This window comes from Salmo salar, chromosome 02 (genome assembly GCF_965601325.2).
Source record: "Salmo salar chromosome 02, fSalSal1, whole genome shotgun sequence".
NCBI classification, from domain to species: domain Eukaryota; kingdom Metazoa; phylum Chordata; class Actinopteri; order Salmoniformes; family Salmonidae; genus Salmo; species Salmo salar.
The window spans coordinates 66,094,357-66,112,311 of record NC_138292.1 but is presented as its reverse complement, the minus strand read 5'-3'; the positions used below and the strand labels follow the sequence as shown (position 1 = coordinate 66,112,311).

Below are 17,955 nucleotides of genomic sequence, written 5' to 3'. Positions count from 1 at the left end.
TACTCTCATCACCCCACTGGGAACCATCAACACAGCTGGCTAGCCTATCTTCAAGAAGCATCTTCCAGAGTGAATGGAAGTAGAATGAACTCTGTAGTTCTGTTCAGGACTACACAACAAGTCACCGGATACCGGACGACTGCAGAGAACAACAGTAGAAGATGGGTGGAGACCCCTTTTGGACAATCAGAGCCTTACAAGCGTGCTGCAAAAAGGCCCAACACCCTTTCCAAGTAGGCCCTGTCTACCGAGAGAAACAAAGGATTTTCACGTAAATACATTCATGATTGCTTACTCCAAGCGGCAGTGGTTCGTGTGCAAAGTGAGAGTAGTTTCTAAATGTACCAACGTTAAGTGTCTGTCCCTCTCTCGCCCTCGCCCTCGCCATGTCTTTTTGTAACAAGCAGCCATATTGTTGTCAGTCCGCTAGGGACATGTTTCTTATGTATTAAGTGTGTATGTTTATCCTGTGTTACCATTTAGTTAACTAGTAAATAAATAATTAAACAATTTTATGTAGTACTGAATCATAAGTAAGCCTCGGGTTTTTGCAGATACAAGGTTATGACTGTTCAGAATGATCATATGATACGAGGTAATGATTAATACGTTGACTGTTTATGGATGTGATAGGTAAAGACCTTTAGAGTTTAATTCGGTAGATGGTAACGCTTTAAAGAACCCCTCTCGTGGTGCCCCAAATCCTAATGAATTAATTGTTACATGATTAATTGAATCAGGTAACAATTAAACGTAGTTAGCTGATTAGATAAATAACAGTCATCAGATTAATAAAAGTAAGGTGACAACACCAGCACCAGTGGCCAAAGTCACTCAATGGGTTTAATAGTACTGGAAGAACCGCTGCTGTGCCAAACTGTCAGAGGTGAATGGAGACGATCAGAGGATAGCATTTCCTTCTGTTGCTGTGGGTGTTTGTGTGTTGTCCACTGTATTAATGCGAGTAGGACCACCTGGCCTCTCGATCCAGTATCGTCCTGACCTAACCTCTGGTAGAGACATAAGAGGGTATTCTTCAGAGCAGGTTCAATGAGTTAGTCAGATAACTTCATTAAACATCCAGATATAACTATTGATGTTCTGGTTCATTAAGAAAGCTACACTTAGATATGTGTTTTTGGTTGTTGATTCAGTTAGACCATACCTATTCTAATCTTAAAATATTCAGGCAAGTTAGCTGGTTAAGTTATTGCTCCTGCTTTGTAGTATACCCCTCTGGTGGTCCTCCTGGGGTTCATAAAGTGGAAAACATAACACACTAACAAACCACAGAAAATGAGAGAAGGAAATGGTACAGGTCAGGTCAAGAGAGTAGGCTACCTAGCCATCCAAAAGAGGGGCTTTATAATCTAATATTGCTCGTTTTATATAGGCTAATGTCTATATTTATGTACTTATGTAAAACCAGTGGCATAGGTGAGATTATATCACGTGTCTTGTCTAACAGTCATAAATTCCCCTACAAGCCACATTTTTTCTTCCTTGAACAGAACTTGATAAAAACAGTGGGTGAATTTAATCAGTGGAATGCTCCCCTCACAGAAAACAAGGCAATGTACGGTTTTGGGACCAGAAGGTGCATCGAGGTGACTGGGAAGTTGGAACCTAACCAAACGATAACTCACCAGGTGCAACGTTCGAATCGTAGGCCGTTATATAGCTGCAATACAGCAGATACATCGGTCCTTAGCTCATGCTTTCAACACCGAGGACAGTGTCATGGCGCCAGGAATAGGGCTACCTCGGTAACCTAGGCAACACCGGGTCCACGGTCCCTAATCCCCGCGGCTCTTAATTGTCGTAATGAGATTGGTATGTTGGCTGTTCTTTTCCGCTTCTGGTATAGAACACTGAACACATCATGAGTCATGACATCAGGCCTCTGAATCTGGGAGAACCTTCTGTTACGGAAAATTACACATCGCCAGGTTTTAGTGTGTATCACATTTGCACATTTTAGTCATTTAGCAGAAGCTCTGATCCAGAGCGACCTACAAGAGAAATGAGGGTTAAATGCCTTGCTCAAGGGCACATTGGCAGATTGTCACCTAGCCGGCTCTGGGATTCGAACCAGCGACCATTATGCTACCCAGTTTATCATACGCCACCATCTATTGTCTCAGCATCAGATTAATTCCAGTCAGGGTTTGGGTCAATACCATTTCAATTCCAGAAAGTAAACCCAATTCCAATTCTCTTCAATGCTTTTCCATTTTCAATGAGGAAAATGTGCAATTGGAATTTGGTTTACTTTCTGAATTGACTGGAATTGAAATGGGAATTGACCCCAACCATGATTGCAGTTTTTCATAATGTAGCTACAAGCAATAATACATCACCAGAAAGGTGGTGCCCATAGAAGATGTGTTAGGATTCAAGTGATGATCAAGGCATTGTGAACAACAGGCTAAATCTGACCACTGATGCATAGGCCTATGTTTAAAGTCCCTTTATGAAACCACCCTGGAGATAGGATCAAATAGTATGAGTAGGACAACACTGATGACACAGGAGCTATGAACACGATACATGATCAGTCGGGATTCAGAGATGAGTAATGCACTATTCAGAGGGGTTGGGTTAAATGCGGAAGACACATTTCAGTTGAATGCATTCAGTTCTACAACTGACTAGGTATCCCCATTTCTCTTAAATGGGATATAGGGTGCCATTTCAGACACACCATAGAGTATCTGATTTCTCCATCCTTTCTGGCGGTATTGTGTCCATGGCATGCACGCCATATCCAATTCATCACTGGCCACCATGGTAATCTGTTGGTTTGGATGGAATAGAAGAGAGGGAACATTTCCAGTTAGCTAGATATGCCTATGCTGCTATCAATACATACTCTGGGGGTCAGATCAGGTCATGCCCAGTTCAAAAGAATAGAGATGAGTTACATAGATCTCAAGTTAAAGAACAGAGTCCCAGGTTAAGAGACATTAGTAGACATTCCAAGTGAAATTCCAAGTGATTCTGTGCCAAGGACCACCTGGTCCACACTGACTCAGGCAAATGATCTGGAAGACATGGATCTATCTGGTTAAATCCTCCTATTAGATCTCCGATCTATGACATGTTGTAGTGTCAATAAATTGCCTACTGAAAGAGCCCTGCTATCCTCATCGTTGCCTTCCAACAGATGGCGAGATGGAGGCGAGGAGAGAGGACGCAATAAAATAGTTTTGCTGTCCTAGCGGTTAGTTCTGTGAAACCCGACACGCATGTACTTCCTAGTGCTACCGGAGTCGGCATGGGTTCGAATCTGACCCATGGTCTTCTGACTCGCAAACTCTCCCTCCTTTCCTGTGTCCTCTTCACTATACCAAACATACATAAAACCCTTAGAAAATATACATGTCAAGAAAATACTTTGATGATTTGATTTTCAATTGAGATTCACCTCATGAGAATCTTGTGTGGACAGACTAGGTAACATCTAATTTGCGGAATTACGCGAAATTGAAATGCTGTATTTCCGAGATGAATAACCCCATGGTCTCAGTCTTACTGCAGGGACACCCCTCTACCACAAGGTGCTGCTGTTGCACTGTAGTGAACATGTATTGTGTGTGAACCACCTTGTGTGACACTGTAATACAGTAATCACTGTGGATGATGTAGACATCAATAAAGCCCAGTGGGTTATGGTGACATGCTGTTAGTCACTACTCCTGTGATGTCCTGATGTCTTGGAGGGAGGGAGGGAGGGAGGGAGGGAGGGAGGGAGGGAGGGAGGGAGGGAGGGAGGGAGGGAGGGAGGAGGGAGGGAGGGAGGGAGGGGGAGAGAGAGAGAGAGAGAGAGAAAGAGTGGGAGAGAGGGAGAGAGAGATTAAAGTGCATTATGGTACCAGACTGTGTACAAAGGGACACCTTCACATTCAGTCACAGTCAGAAATGAGGGGAAGGGACGGAGTAGTACGAGTCTTTAACACAGCCAGGTACAGGCCTCCAACAGATGTCACAGCCAGGTAGAGACCTACAACAGATGTCACAGCCAGGTAGAGGACTACAACAGATGTCACAGCCAGGTAGAGGTCTACAACAGATGTCACAGCCAGATAGAGCCAGGTAGAGGCCTACAACAGATGTCACAGCCAGGTAGATGCCTACAACAGATGTCACAGCCAGGTAGAGGACTACAACAGATGTCACAGCCAGGTAGAGGCCTACAACAGATGTCACATTCAGGTAGAGGCCTACAACAGATGTCACAGCCAGGTAGAGCCAGGTAGAGGCCTACAACAGATGTCACAGCCAGGTAGATGCCTACAACAGATGTCACAGCCAGGTAGAGGACTACAACAGATGTCACAGCCAGGTAGAGGCCTACAACACATTTCACATTCAGGTAGAGGCCTACAACAGATGTCACAGCCAGGTAGATGCCTACAACAGATGTCACAGCCAGGTAGAGGCCTACAACAGATGTCACAGCCAGGTAGAGGCCTACAACAGATGTCACAGCCAGGTAGATGCCTACAACAGATGTCACAGCCAGATAGAGGCCTACAACAGATGTCACAGCCAGGTAGAGGCCTACAACACATGTCACAGCCAGGTAGAGGCCTACAACAGATGTCACAGCCAGGTACATTTACATTTTAGTCATTTAGCAGAAGCTCTTATCCAGAGCGACTTACAAATTGGTGCATTCACCTATAATATCCAGTGGAACAACCACTTTACAATAGTGCATCTAAATCTTTTAAGGGGGGGGTTAGAAGGATTACTTTATCCTATCCCAGGTATTCCTTGAAGAGGTGGGGTTTCAGGTGTCTCCGGAAGGTGGTGATTGACTCCGCTGTCCTGGCGTCGTGAGGGAGCTTGTTCCACCATTGGGGTGCCAGAGCAGCGAACAGTTTTGACTGGGCTGAGCGGGAACTGTGCTTCCTCAGAGGTAGGGAGGCGAGCAGGCCAGAGGTGGATGAACGGAGTGCCCTTGTTTGGGTGTAGGGCCTGATCAGAGCCTGAAGGTACGGAGGTGCCGTTCCCCTCACAGCTCCGTAGGCAAGCACCATGGTCTTGTAGCGGATGCGAGCTTCGACTGGAAGCCAGTGGAGAGAGCGGAGGAGCGGGGTGACGTGAGAGAACTTGGGAAGGTTGAACACCAGACGGGCTGCGGCGTTCTGGATGAGTTGTAGGGGTTTAATGGCACAGGCAGGGAGCCCAGCCAGCAGCGAGTTGCAATAATCCAGACGGGAGATGACAAGTGCCTGGATTAGGACCTGCGCCGCTTCCTGTGTGAGGCAGGGTCGTACTCTGCGAATGTTGTAGAGCATGAACCTACAGGATCGGGTCACCGCCTTGATGTTGGTGGAGAACGACAGGGTGTTGTCCAGGGTCACGCCAAGGCTCTTAGCACTCTGGGAGGAGGACACAAGGGAGTTGTCAACCGTGATGGCGAGATTATGGAACGGGCAGTCCTTCCCCGGGAGGAAGAGCAGCTCCGTCTTGCCGAGGTTCAGCTTGAGGTGGTGATCCGTAATCCACACTGATATGTCTGCCAGACATGCAGAGATGCGATTCGCCACCTGGTTGTCAGAAGGGGGAAAGGAGAAGATTAATTGTGTGTCATCTGCATAGCAATGATATGAGAGACCATGTGAGGATATGACAGAGCCAAGTGACTTGGTGTATAGCGAGAATAGGAGTGGGCCAAGAACAGAGCCCTGGGGGACACCAGTGGTGAGAGCACGTGGTGCGGAGACAGATTCTCGCCACGCCACCTGGTAGGAGCGACCTGTCAGGTAGGACGCAATCCAAGCGTGCGCGGTGCCGGAGATGCCCAGCTCGGAGAGGGTGGAGAGGAGGATCTGATGGTTCACGGTATCAAAGGCAGCAGATAGGTCTAGAAGGATGAGAGCAGAGGAGAGAGAGTTAGCTTTAGCAGTGCGGAGAGCCTCCGTGAGAGGTAGAGGTAGAGGCCTACAACACATGTCACAGCCAGGTAGATGCCTACAACAGATGTCACAGCCAGATAGAGGCCTACAACAGATGTCACAGCCAGGTAGAGGCCTACAACACATGTCACAGCCAGGTAGAGGCCTACAACAGATGTCACAGCCAGGTAGAGGCCTACAACAGATGTCACAGCCAGGTAGATGCCTACAACAGATGTCACAGCCAGGTAGAGGCCTACAACAGATGTCACATTCAGGTAGAGGCCTACAACAGATGTCACAGCCAGGTAGAGGCCTACAACAGATGTCACAGCCAGATAGAGGCCTACAACAGATGTCACAGCCAGGTAGAGGCCTACAACACATGTCACAGCCAGGTAGAGGCCTACAACAGATGTCACAGCCAGGTAGAGGCCTACAACCATGTCACAACTGGAGACAAAAGACTGGAGACAAATTATACATTTCTTCGTTACATTTTCAAATAATACATTTGTGACATCAATATTTAAAACATATATATATATATAAATACTTATTTCCCTCATTAAAATGCAAATCATTTTATAAAATTTTTGACATGCGTTTTTCTGGATTTTTTTGTTGTTATTCTGTCTCTCACTGTTCAAATAAACCTTCCATTACAATTATAGACTGATCATTTCTTTGTAAGTGGGCAAACGTACGAAATCAGCAGGGGATCAAATACTTTTTCCCCCCACTGTATATATATATCAAAAATGTTACAAATTATACATTTCTTCGTTACATTTTCAAATAATACATTTGTGACATCAATATTTAAAACATATATATATATATATATGTTTTAAATATTGATGTCACAAATGTATTATTTGAAAATGTAACGAAGAAATTTATAATTTGTAACATTTTTGATATATATATACAGTGGGGGGAAAAAGTATTTGATCCCCTGCTGATTTCGTACGTTTGCCCACTTACAAAGAAATGATCAGTCTATAATTTTAATGGAAGGTTTATTTGAACAGTGAGAGACAGAATAACAACAAAAAAATCCAGAAAAACGCATGTCAAAAATGTTATAAAATGATTTGCATTTTAATGAGGGAAATAAGTATTTGACCCCTCTGTAAAACATGACTTAGTACTTGGTGGCAAAACCCTTGTTGGCAATCACAGAGGTCAGACGTTTCTTGTAGTTGGCCACCAGGTTTGCACACATCTCAGGAGGGATTTTGTCCCACTCCTCTTTGCAGATCTTCTCCAAGTCATTAAGGTTTCGAGGCTGACGTTTGGCAACTCGAACCTTCAGCTCCCTCCACAGATTTTCTATGGGATTAAGGTTCGGAGACTGGCTAGGCCACTCCAGGACCTTAATGTGCTTCTTCTTGAGCCACTCCTTTGTTGCCTTGGCCGTGTGTTTTGGGTCATTGTCATGCTGGAACCCATCCACGACCCATTTTCAATGCCCTGGCTGGGGGAAGGATGTTCTCACCCAAGATTTGACGGTACATGGCCCCGTCCATTGTCCCTTTGATGCGGTGAAGTTGTCCTGTCCCCTTAGCAGAAAAACACCCCCAAAGCATAATGTTTCCACCTCCATGTTTGACGGTGGGGATGGTGTTCTTGGGGTCATAGGCAGCATTCCTCCTCCTCCAAACACGGCGAGTTGAGTTGATGCCAAAGAGCTCCCTTTTGGTCTCATCTGACCACAACACTTTCACCAGTTGTCCTCTGAATCATTCAGATGTTCATTGGCAAACTTCAGACGGGCATGTATATGTATTCTTAAGCAGGGGGACTTGCGGGCGCTGCAGGATTTCAGTCCTTCACGGCGTAGTGTGTTACCAATTATTTTCTTGGTGACTATGGTCCCAGCTGCCTTGAGATCATTGACAAGATCCTCCCGTGTAGTTCTGGGCTGATTCCTCACCATTCTCATGATCATTGCAACCACACAAGGTGAGATCTTGCATGGAGCCCCAGGCCGAGGGAGATTGACAGTTCTTTTGTGTTTCTTCCATTTGCAAATAATCACACCAAATGTTGTCACCTTCTCACCAAGCTGCTTAGCGATGATCTTGTAGCCCATTCCAGCCTTGTGTAGGTCTACAATCTTGTCCCTGACATCCTTGGAGAGCTCTTTGGTCTTGGCCATGGTGGAGAGTTTGGAATCTGATTGATTGATTGCTTCTGTGGACAAGTATCTTTCTTACAGGTAACAAGCTGCGGTTAGGAGCACTCCCTTTAAGAGTGTGCTCCTAATCTCAGCTCGTTACCTGTATAAAAGACACCTGGGAGCCAGAAATCTTTCAGATTGAGAGGGGGTAAAATACTTATTTCCCTCATTAAAATGCAAATTAATTTATAACATTTTTGACATGCGTTTTTCTGGATTTTTTTGTTGTTATTCTGTCTCTCACTATTCAAATAAACCTACCATTAAAATTATAGACTGATCCTTTCTTTATCAGTGGGCAAACGTACAAAATCAGCAGGGGATCAAATACTTTTTCCCCCCACTGTATATATATATATATTTTCATATATATATATATATATATATATATATATATATATATATATATATATATATATATATAGTGTATTTAAACATTTATCGAAACAGTAATATGAGATCTGGGCTCTGGTCAAAAGTAGTGCACTATATAGAGAATAGGGTGCCATCTGGGACGAGGCCTAACCAAGTCTAACCAAACACTATAGCATGAGGCTAGATTTATGATGAATTGAATGTTTATGTTAAATATATAGGATACAAACATTCCATTCCAGCTAAACAATGGATATAAAGCATTTTGCAACAAAACCCATTTTAATACACATCTGAAACCTATTCATTTAAAATCTGGAAACAGAAATATTTTACAAACAAATAAAGCTACCCATAAGCATTAATTTTTGATGTAAAATAGAGTTTTGTAAATAAACTCTTCAAATCTACCTTTCCGTTCTAGTCCAATTCCAATTCTCTTCCACCCTCTCCTCTATTTCTGCATCTGATTCACTAACAGTCTCCTTGATAGGTCTGAGCATTATGTCAGATGTCAACTATGCCAGCTGCTTTTGCAGATCAAGGAAAGGAAACGAGGTGGAAGGAAGCCAGTTTTATTTTGAACTCCATCATCTCCTCACTCTGTTTCTCTCCTCTCCACCCCTTCTCTCTCTTTGTATTTATCTCCCCTTATCTCTCTTTCCCTCTCCTCCCCCTTTGTTCTCTCTCTGTTTCTCTCTCCCTCTTTCCCTCTCTCTCTCCATCTTTCCCTCCTCTCTCTCGCTCTCTTTCTCCCTCTAGTCTATGGAGTCTGACTGACGATGGTTCTCCCGTGGGACTTGTAGTCTGCTGGTATTTTATTTAGTGCCTCTTCTCTTCTCACAGGCTTTTAGCAAGGCTGTAGTCTGTGACCCACTTCCACTCAGGGAAGAAGAAGAGTGAGTGTGTGTGTGTGTGTGTGTGTGTGTGTGTGTGTGTGTGTGTGTGTGTGTGTGTGTGTGTGTGTGTGTGTGTGTGTGTGTGTGTGTGTGTGTGTGTGTGTGGCCTGTGTGGCCTGTGTTAGTGTCTGTGTGTGTGTGCCTAAGAATTTTCATGCACCGCAGGAAATGAAAACTTGTAGTGTATTTAAGGCTTGTAAAGTTTGTTATTTCCACTTCAAAATGTCAGACTTGATTTGCAAAAAATGAAAAATGTATCAACCCCTACAAAAACATGTCCATTAATTAAAATCCACATAAAAATTCAAATTTCCTGTTTCTGCAGGATTATTTTCCTGCTGTAGCAAACTGGCTCAAATTAAGATCCAATATCTGTATATGCGTGCCTGTGTATGCGCACTGCCAAACACTAGAATTAGAGCGCAATGAAAAGAACACACAATGAACACAATGTACAGAACATCACTGTAACAAAAAGCTAGTTGCTGCTCTAACTCACTGACACACTCCACTAGCTCTGATTAGCCCACCTGACAACGTTGTTGTTGTACTTGTATTCACTGAATACGCTCTGCATCATGTTACTTGTTGTTGCTAAACTATTAGAAGAAAAGGTGCTATCTAGAACTTAAAAGAGTTCTTCAGCTGTCCCCATAGGAGAACCCTTTGAAGAACTCCTTTTCGTTCCAGGTAGAACCCAGAGTTCTACCTGGAACCACGACAGGTTCTACCTGGAACCAAAAAGGGTTTCCAATACAAACTAAAGGGAAGAATGTCAGCTGTCTTCTGAAGTGATGTGAGGTGACATGGCCCTTGTTGAAGACACTGAATGAGGAGAGGGAGAAAGGATCAAAAAACACATTCTAAATATTCCAAGGGCTTTGCCTTGTCAAGTTTTTTGTTACCCCAACCCCCACATGCATCATTTAGGGGATGACATCACCCCTTTGAGCACTATGGCACGGTGTGCACTGTGACCTAGTTGGAATGCGGTGTATGGGGACTTTCACTAAGGCTTTATTCCATTGGGCCATGCGGGTATGCTGGGTTTCCTTCCATCCCAATAGTTCCTAATGAACATGAAAATGTCAAATAAATGTGTCTCCTATTCATTATTGATGAGGAAAAGTGTTGCTACATATTCGGGATGAATTAGACAAACAGGCAACTTGGTAGTAGTCTAGGATCCCATTTCATTTTTTTTTATACTAGCAGACAGTCTATGCAGGAGGAGGTTGAAGCTTTTGTTAAGACAACAACAGTTCGATATTGCTAAACTGTTAAACTTTTTTTCATTGTCATGGTTTTATTACAATAGCAGCCCAGGTTAATTTCAGTTCCTGAATGTGTGTGTGTGTCTGTGTCTGTGAAAGTCGGTTGTTCACAGACAGAAGACCCAGACCAATCTATCAAGAGCCAATCTATCAAACCTGAGAGAGGCATTCAGGGCAGCCAAATTACATGCTGTCACTGTGAACCACCGGCCATGCAGTGATGTTGTACACACACCGACCGACCGACCGACCGACCAATCAATTCATTTGATTGGACATGATTTGGAAAGGCACACACCTGTCTATATAAGGTCCCATACTTGACAGAGCATGTCAGAGCAAAAACCAAGCCATGAGTTTGAAGGAATTGTCCGTAGTGCTCCGAGACAGGATTGTGTCGAGGCACAGATCTGGAGAATGGTACCAAAACATTTCTGCAGCATTTAAGGTCCCCAAAAATACAGTGGCCTCCATCATTCTTAGATGGAAGAAGTTTGGAACCACCAGTGCATTGGTCAGGGAGGTGACCAAAAACCCGATGGTGACAGGGCTCCAGAGTTCCTCTGTGGAGATGGAAGAACCTTCCAGAAGGACAACCATCTCTGCAGCACTCCACCAATCAGGCCAGTATGGTAGATTGGCCAGACAGAAGCCACTCCTCAGTAAAAGGCACATGACAGCCCCCTTGGAGTTTGCCAAAAGGCACCTAAAGACTATCAGACCATGAGAAACAAGATTATCTGGTCTGATGAAACCAAGATTGAACTCTTTGGCCTGAATGCCAAGCGTCACGTTTGGAGGAAACCGGGCACCATCCCTACGGTGAAACATGATGGTGGTGTAACCGATGTGAAATGGCTAGTTAGTTAGCGATGGTGCGCGCTAATAGCGTTTCAATCAGTGACGTCACTCGCTCTGAGACCTGATGCGTTGCAAGGGCCGCGGCTTTTGTGGCGTGATGGGTAATGATGCTTCGTGGGGTGTCAGTTATTGATGTGTGCAAGGGTCCCTGGTTCGAGCCCAGGTTGGGGTGAAGAGAGGGACGGAACCTACACTGTTACAGTGGCAGCATCATGCTGTGGGGATGTTTTTCAGCGGCAGGGACTGGGAGACTAGTCAGGATCGTGGGAAAGATGAACACAGAGAGATCCTTGATGAAAACCTGCTCCAGTGGGCTCAGGACCTCAGACTGAGATGAAGGTTCACCTTCCAACAGGACAATGACCCTAAGCACACAGCCAACACAATGCAGATGTGGCTTCGGGACAATTCTCTGAATGTCCTTGATTGACCCAGCCAGAGCCTGCACTTTACCCCGATCGAACATCTCTGGAGAGACCTGAAAATAGCTGTGCAGCGAAGCTCCCCATCCAACCTGACAGAGTTTGAGAGGATCTGCAGAGAAGAATGGGAGAAACTCCCCAAATACAGGTGTGCCAAGCTTGTAGCGTCATACCCAAGAAGACTCAAGGCTGTAATTGCTGCCAAAGGTGATTCAACAAAGTACTGATTAAAGGGTCTGAATACTTATGTAAATGTTATACTTCCGTTTTTTATTTTTAATACATTTGCAAACATTTCTAAAAACCTGTTTTTGCTTTGTCTTTATGGGGTAGTGTGTGGAGAATGATGAGGTAATTTATACTTTTTTTAAAAATCCATTTTAGAATCAGGCTGTAACGTAACAAAATTTGGAAAAAGTTAAGGGGTCTGAATACTCTCCGAATACCCCACCAGACACGCCACTATGGGTTTCTTCACAGTACCCAAACCAAAAACAGATTTAATGTGTCGCTCAGTTACACTACAGGCCAACATTTTAGAGCACCTCCTCGTTCATGGGTTTTTCTTTATTTTTACTATTTTTTACATTGTAGAATAATAGTGAAGACATCAAAACTATGAAATAACACATATGGAATCATTTAGTAACAAAAACAGTGTTAAACAAATCAAAATATAGTTTATATTTGAGATTCTTCAAATAGCCACCCTTTGCCTTGATGACAGCTTTGCACACTCTTGGCATGCTCTCAACCAGCTTCATGAGGTAGTCATCTGGAATGCATTTCAATTAACAGGTATGCCTTAAAAGTTAATTTGTGGAATTTCTTTCCTTCTTAATGTGTTTGAGCCAATCAGTTGTGTTGTGACAAGGTAGTGGGGGTATACAGAAGATAGCCCTATTTGGTATAAGACCAAGTCCATATTATGGCAAGAACAGCTCAAATAAGCAAAGAGAAATGACAGTCCATCATTACTTTAAGACGTAAAGGTCAGTCAATATTTCAAGAATTTTGAAAGTTCCTTCAAGTGCAGTAACAAAAACCATCAAGTGCTATGATGAAACTGGCTCTCCGCCACAGGAATGGAAGACCCAGAGTTACCTCTGCTTCAGAGGATAAGTTCATTAGAGTTACCAGCCTCAGAAACTGCAGCGCAAATAAATGCTTCACAGAGTTCAAGTAACAGAAAAATCTCAACATCAACTGTTTAGAGGAGACTGTGTCAATCAGGCCTTCATGGTCGAATTGCTGCAAAGAAACCACTACTAAAGGACACCAATAATAAGAAGAGACGTGCTTGGGCCAAGAAACACAATTGGCCAAGAAACACATTAGACCAGTGGAAGTCCAAATTTGAGATTTTTGGTTCCATCCGCCGTGTCTTTGTGAGACGCGGTGTGGGTGAACGGATGATCTCCGCATGTGTATTTCCCACAGTAAAGCATGGAGGAGGAGGTGTTATGGTGTGGGGGTGCTTTGCTGGTGATACTGTCACTGATTTATTTAGAATTCAAGGTACACTTAACCAGCATGGCTACCACAGCATTCTGCAGCGATACGCCATCCCATCTTAGTGGGACTATCATTTGTTTTTCAACTGGACAATGACCCAACACACCTACAGGCTGTGTAAGGGCTATTTGACCAAGGAGATTGATGGAGTGCTGCATCAGATGACTAGTCCTCCACAATCCCCCGACCTCAACCAAATTGAGATGGTTTCGGATGAGTCGGGCCCCAGAGTGAAGGAAAAGCAGCCAACAAGTGCTCAGCATATGTGAGAACTCCTTCAAGACTGTTGGAAAAGCATTCCAGGTGAAGCTGGTTGAGAAAATGCCAAGAGTGTGCAAAGCTGTCATCAAGGCAAAGCGTGGCTATTTGAAGAATATAAAATAGAAAAAATATTTTCATTTGTTTAACACTTTTTTGGTTACTACATGATTCCATATGTGTTATTTCATAGTTTTGATGTCTTCACTATTATTCTACAATGTAGAAAATAGTAAAAATAAAGAAATACCTTTAAATGAGTAGGTGTTCTAAAACTTTTGACCTGTAGTGTATGTATAGAGCTATGTCATCATGGAATGCTCTGCCACCAGAGGTTAATCAGGCAACAAGTTTAGCTTAAAAAATCGGATAAAAAAAAAACACATTGTATCACAGAGCCTCTCCTCTTTCTAAAGATCTAATTAAACTGTACTGTTTATGACTCGTTTATGTATCCAATTACCAAATCAGGGCTAAAAACAGGTCAAAGCTGCCCACTTGGAGATAGATATAGCCTTGTTAATATCTAACAATATTCATAATCCTTTAACCCTTTAACCTTAACAAATGGTGGGAGTTTTGTTATATAATGTTCCTCCTAAGGTGACAGACAGTGAATGTTCTGAAGGTAGACCTAAACTCTGTGAGACAGTAATATGTAATACTGCAGTGTCATGGGATGAAATGGAAGTCTTATCTATGGTTAATAATTCATATTTTATGCAACTGAAGGTTTGCTTTATTTTTCGTAGGACATTATGTTCAATTAACTTGACTGTTAACTATTTAACATTTCACATCATGATTTATATAGTTTTAGATGGATCTGACTTCTTTCTTTTATATTAAGGTTTAATACAACAACGCCTGTCCCTTAAAGTGATACATACCTACATTACATATGGCTGGCTATACGACCTACATTTCTCTCCACTATGGAGAATGGCGAGGAGATTCAAGGGAGGGAGGGGAAATCTGGTCGCTGAGGGGTTAAAAACCAAAAGTGATTCCGTTGTGTTTAGAAGGAGGTGGGAGGTAGGGAATGGAATGTCGAGAGATATATCACGATATATATTACAAACCACCTCGTCTTCAGGGTAATCATTATACAGTGGATATTAAAACTATAAGGGATGAGAGTGACACGTTCAGAAAATAATATGGCAGCACCTGCGCGCGGATGAGATGAGGAAACGGTATGTAGCTAATAGCCCTAATCTTGTGGGATAACACAAGGATTATAAACGAAAAAGCGAGCAAAGCGCTTTTGTTTATAGCAGTAAACTCTGGGGTAGTATTCAGCATGGATCAGAAATGAATGTATACGGTTGCGTGTTTTGCTCCTTATGGGAATCCATAGAACATCGAACAGATGTCAAACGAGTGTACCGGATGGGGTTTGCGTGTTGGGAGGATTCGAAGATGCGTACACGTGTCGCTTGATCTGCGCGCTGAGGTTCAATCGACATACATTTTACTGTAGCTATGATTGTAGCCTATATGGCGTGTTTCTCCATTGCATATGCTAGTAGTTTACAGTAGTCTACATTAGGCTATTATAACAACAAATGCGCTAGGGGGCTTTTGGACACCAGATTAATAAACACAGGACAGAAATCCCGAAGTGCTGAAGTGAATGGACAGCCACAGTGCAATGAAAACATCACCATAGGAATAAACACACACAAAAAAACAGGCATTCAATCAAATAATTGAAGAATTATAATCATATGAACATGCATATTTAAAACCACTACGGAAGGTGCACTACTTTTAACCTAAAGTACTTTCCATAATTGATACGCTATTTCTGTCTATACATTTTAATTTAATGTGTGTGTTAGCCTACATTTTAAAAAGTAGGCTACAATTAAAATTCGACTAGCCTACTTCAGGCTCCTCTCTATAGTCCAATGTATTAAGGACACTAGGACATGCTGGTACCTTCAGGAACTTTCTTCATTAGCACTTGTTAGAGTTGTAGCTTAGGGTACAGGACCAGATGTTAGTCGGGCGGAATGGGTTTTTGGTTTGTGAGTTGAGCAGACTAGAGGCTTTGTCGCACCAGTGAAGAGGAGAGAGACGGGAGTGTTCTTGGCCAGGGTACCGCAGCCAGTGCCACGCGGGAACTCCATGCCCTGTCCCGTTACCTGGAGACACCAGGTGACCACACTGGGGCCACGAGACCAGGTGATACTACTCCAAAGCACGCGACTCGCATGTTCCCGCCAGTGCCATGGATGACTCTGGAATCATTCGACGTCGGAGGCTCCAGGTGAGAACTCTCTTGTTTCAAATATTTTCGGTAAAAATGTGGATCACGAAAAAAAATGACATTAAAGCAAGAGTCCTTAAAAGAAACAAAAACAAAGCGACCCCCTGCTTTGTTTTGGTAAACAGTTTAGGGATGGGCCTGGAGAAATGTAACTACTATCAATTTCATAACGTTAGATCTATCGATGCAAAGACTGAACATCCATGAACATTATAGTTTTAACCATGTTTTGAGGCTATACAGTGTTTGTTTACATTTATATTGTTTACAAACATTGGAGTAAAACAAGCTTATATTTTGGGTTCTGATGGGGTAGGCCCACAACAGTTGAACTAAACTCATGAAGCAAATTATATTCTTCAATAATCAATTGGCATTATTAATTTATCGTTCCAAAAGTGGATGTAGCAACTAAGCTTTAAACTAGTAAAATGATATAGTCAAAGGTACATAATATTTTACAATCAAATGAAAATAAACTATGTTCTAAATTGGCTAGCCTTAGCCCCTATGCCTAATGCAGGAGACTAATGGAATATCAAGTTACAGTTTGATGCATTAGCTCATGCTGCATGACAGAAGGCAGTAACTACTTTTTCCTAAGGGGATTATATTCACTTACAACAGGAAGCAAATCATGTCTAGTTAATCTCCCCCCTCCCCCTCCTAGGTCCTGGGCCCCCTCCCTGCTTGCACATTTTTTTTGGGGGGGGGGGGCAGAACCCTGCTCTATGGGACCCTTCTGTCTCCTGTGACCATCAGAGATAATTCCACCTGATTAAACACCATAAAATGTGACAATGTTCTAGAAGACATTTTCTTAGAAGTTTGAGCAGAGATGCTGAATTCTAGGAACAGCTTATGAATGTTCCTGTTATTCCATGAGGCCCTTATGGCCTTTTCTTGTAAAAAAACAATCATAATAATCAGAATCTCTTTCGGGCAGCCATACACACAGAATGTATGCATTCAGACAAACAGTATATACACATACATATGTGCGTACGCGCGCACACACACACACACCACACACTCCTCCACACACAAAATCACTCTATCTCTCTCTCTCTCTCTCTCTCTCTCTCTCTCTCTCTCTCTCTCTCTCTCTCTCACAAACAGGACGTAGACAGACATGCATTTGCAAGTCAAACCAGCACATATGATCATTAGCTAAATTCTCAGTGAAGTGTGTGTGCGCGTGCGTGGATGTGTCTATTCGTGCATGCGTGTGTGTATACACATTCATGCTTGTGTGTGTGTGTGTGTGTTGAGTGGAAACCCGTTCCCATTCAAGACATCAATATCCACACACAGGCTAAATGCTAGTGGGAGATGTGAGGATATGGTCCTCCTCTACTCTTAAAGCCCATTACTAGGCACTAGTAGACTAATGGTAGGACTAATGGTAGGACTAATGGTAAGACTAATGATAGGACTGTTAGGGTTAGTTTCCTCGTTTCCTTATCAATCAGTTACTCATTGGTGAAATTAGCATTATGACAATATCTTTAATTAAATAATTCAAAAACCTTTATTAATGCAATTGCAGACAGAAGTTGACAAACAGGAACAAAGCACGAATGTTGCTGAGTAAGTTCTGCATCAAACAAAAGGTCTCAAGTTGTTTTATTAAACCGAAGTCCCGCCTTAGTGATGTCACTGACTACGTCATTACCTTTTTACTCCTGAGACCAAAACCCTGCATCCATAGCTATACAAACATAGAGTTTCAGTGTTTATCTAAAAGCTAGGCAATAAATGTCCCCTCCCCAAAGTTGATTTATTGTGGAATGTCTGAGTAGTCTCTTATCTCCCACACTCCTCTGCAAAGTTCTGTCTCAGTCACACATTATGAGAGAGAGAGAGAGAGAGTGAGAGCAACTGTGGAACAATTCTAAAACTATATAATGAATATATATATTGTTAATCTGTAGTCTAGGACCCTATAAATGTAAGGAGGGAGGGGTCTTATAACCCCTCCCCTT

The 17,955-nt window shown here is 43.0% G+C and overlaps 1 protein-coding gene across 2 annotated transcripts in view; it reads left to right on the top strand.

Annotated features, from left to right (window-relative positions):
- Window positions 1-14,691: 14,691 nt before the first annotated feature.
- The window catches only part of LOC106589837 (microtubule-associated serine/threonine-protein kinase 1), an 87,597-nt gene continuing 84,333 nt past the window's right edge, over window positions 14,692-17,955 (top strand). For both annotated transcript variants that reach the window (XM_045707909.2, XM_045707903.2), the window contains exon 1: window positions 14,692-15,970. In XM_045707909.2, the coding sequence (XP_045563865.1) occupies window positions 15,932-15,970 (39 nt within the window). In that variant the 5' untranslated portion in view covers window positions 14,692-15,931. The remainder of the gene's footprint in view (window positions 15,971-17,955) is intronic.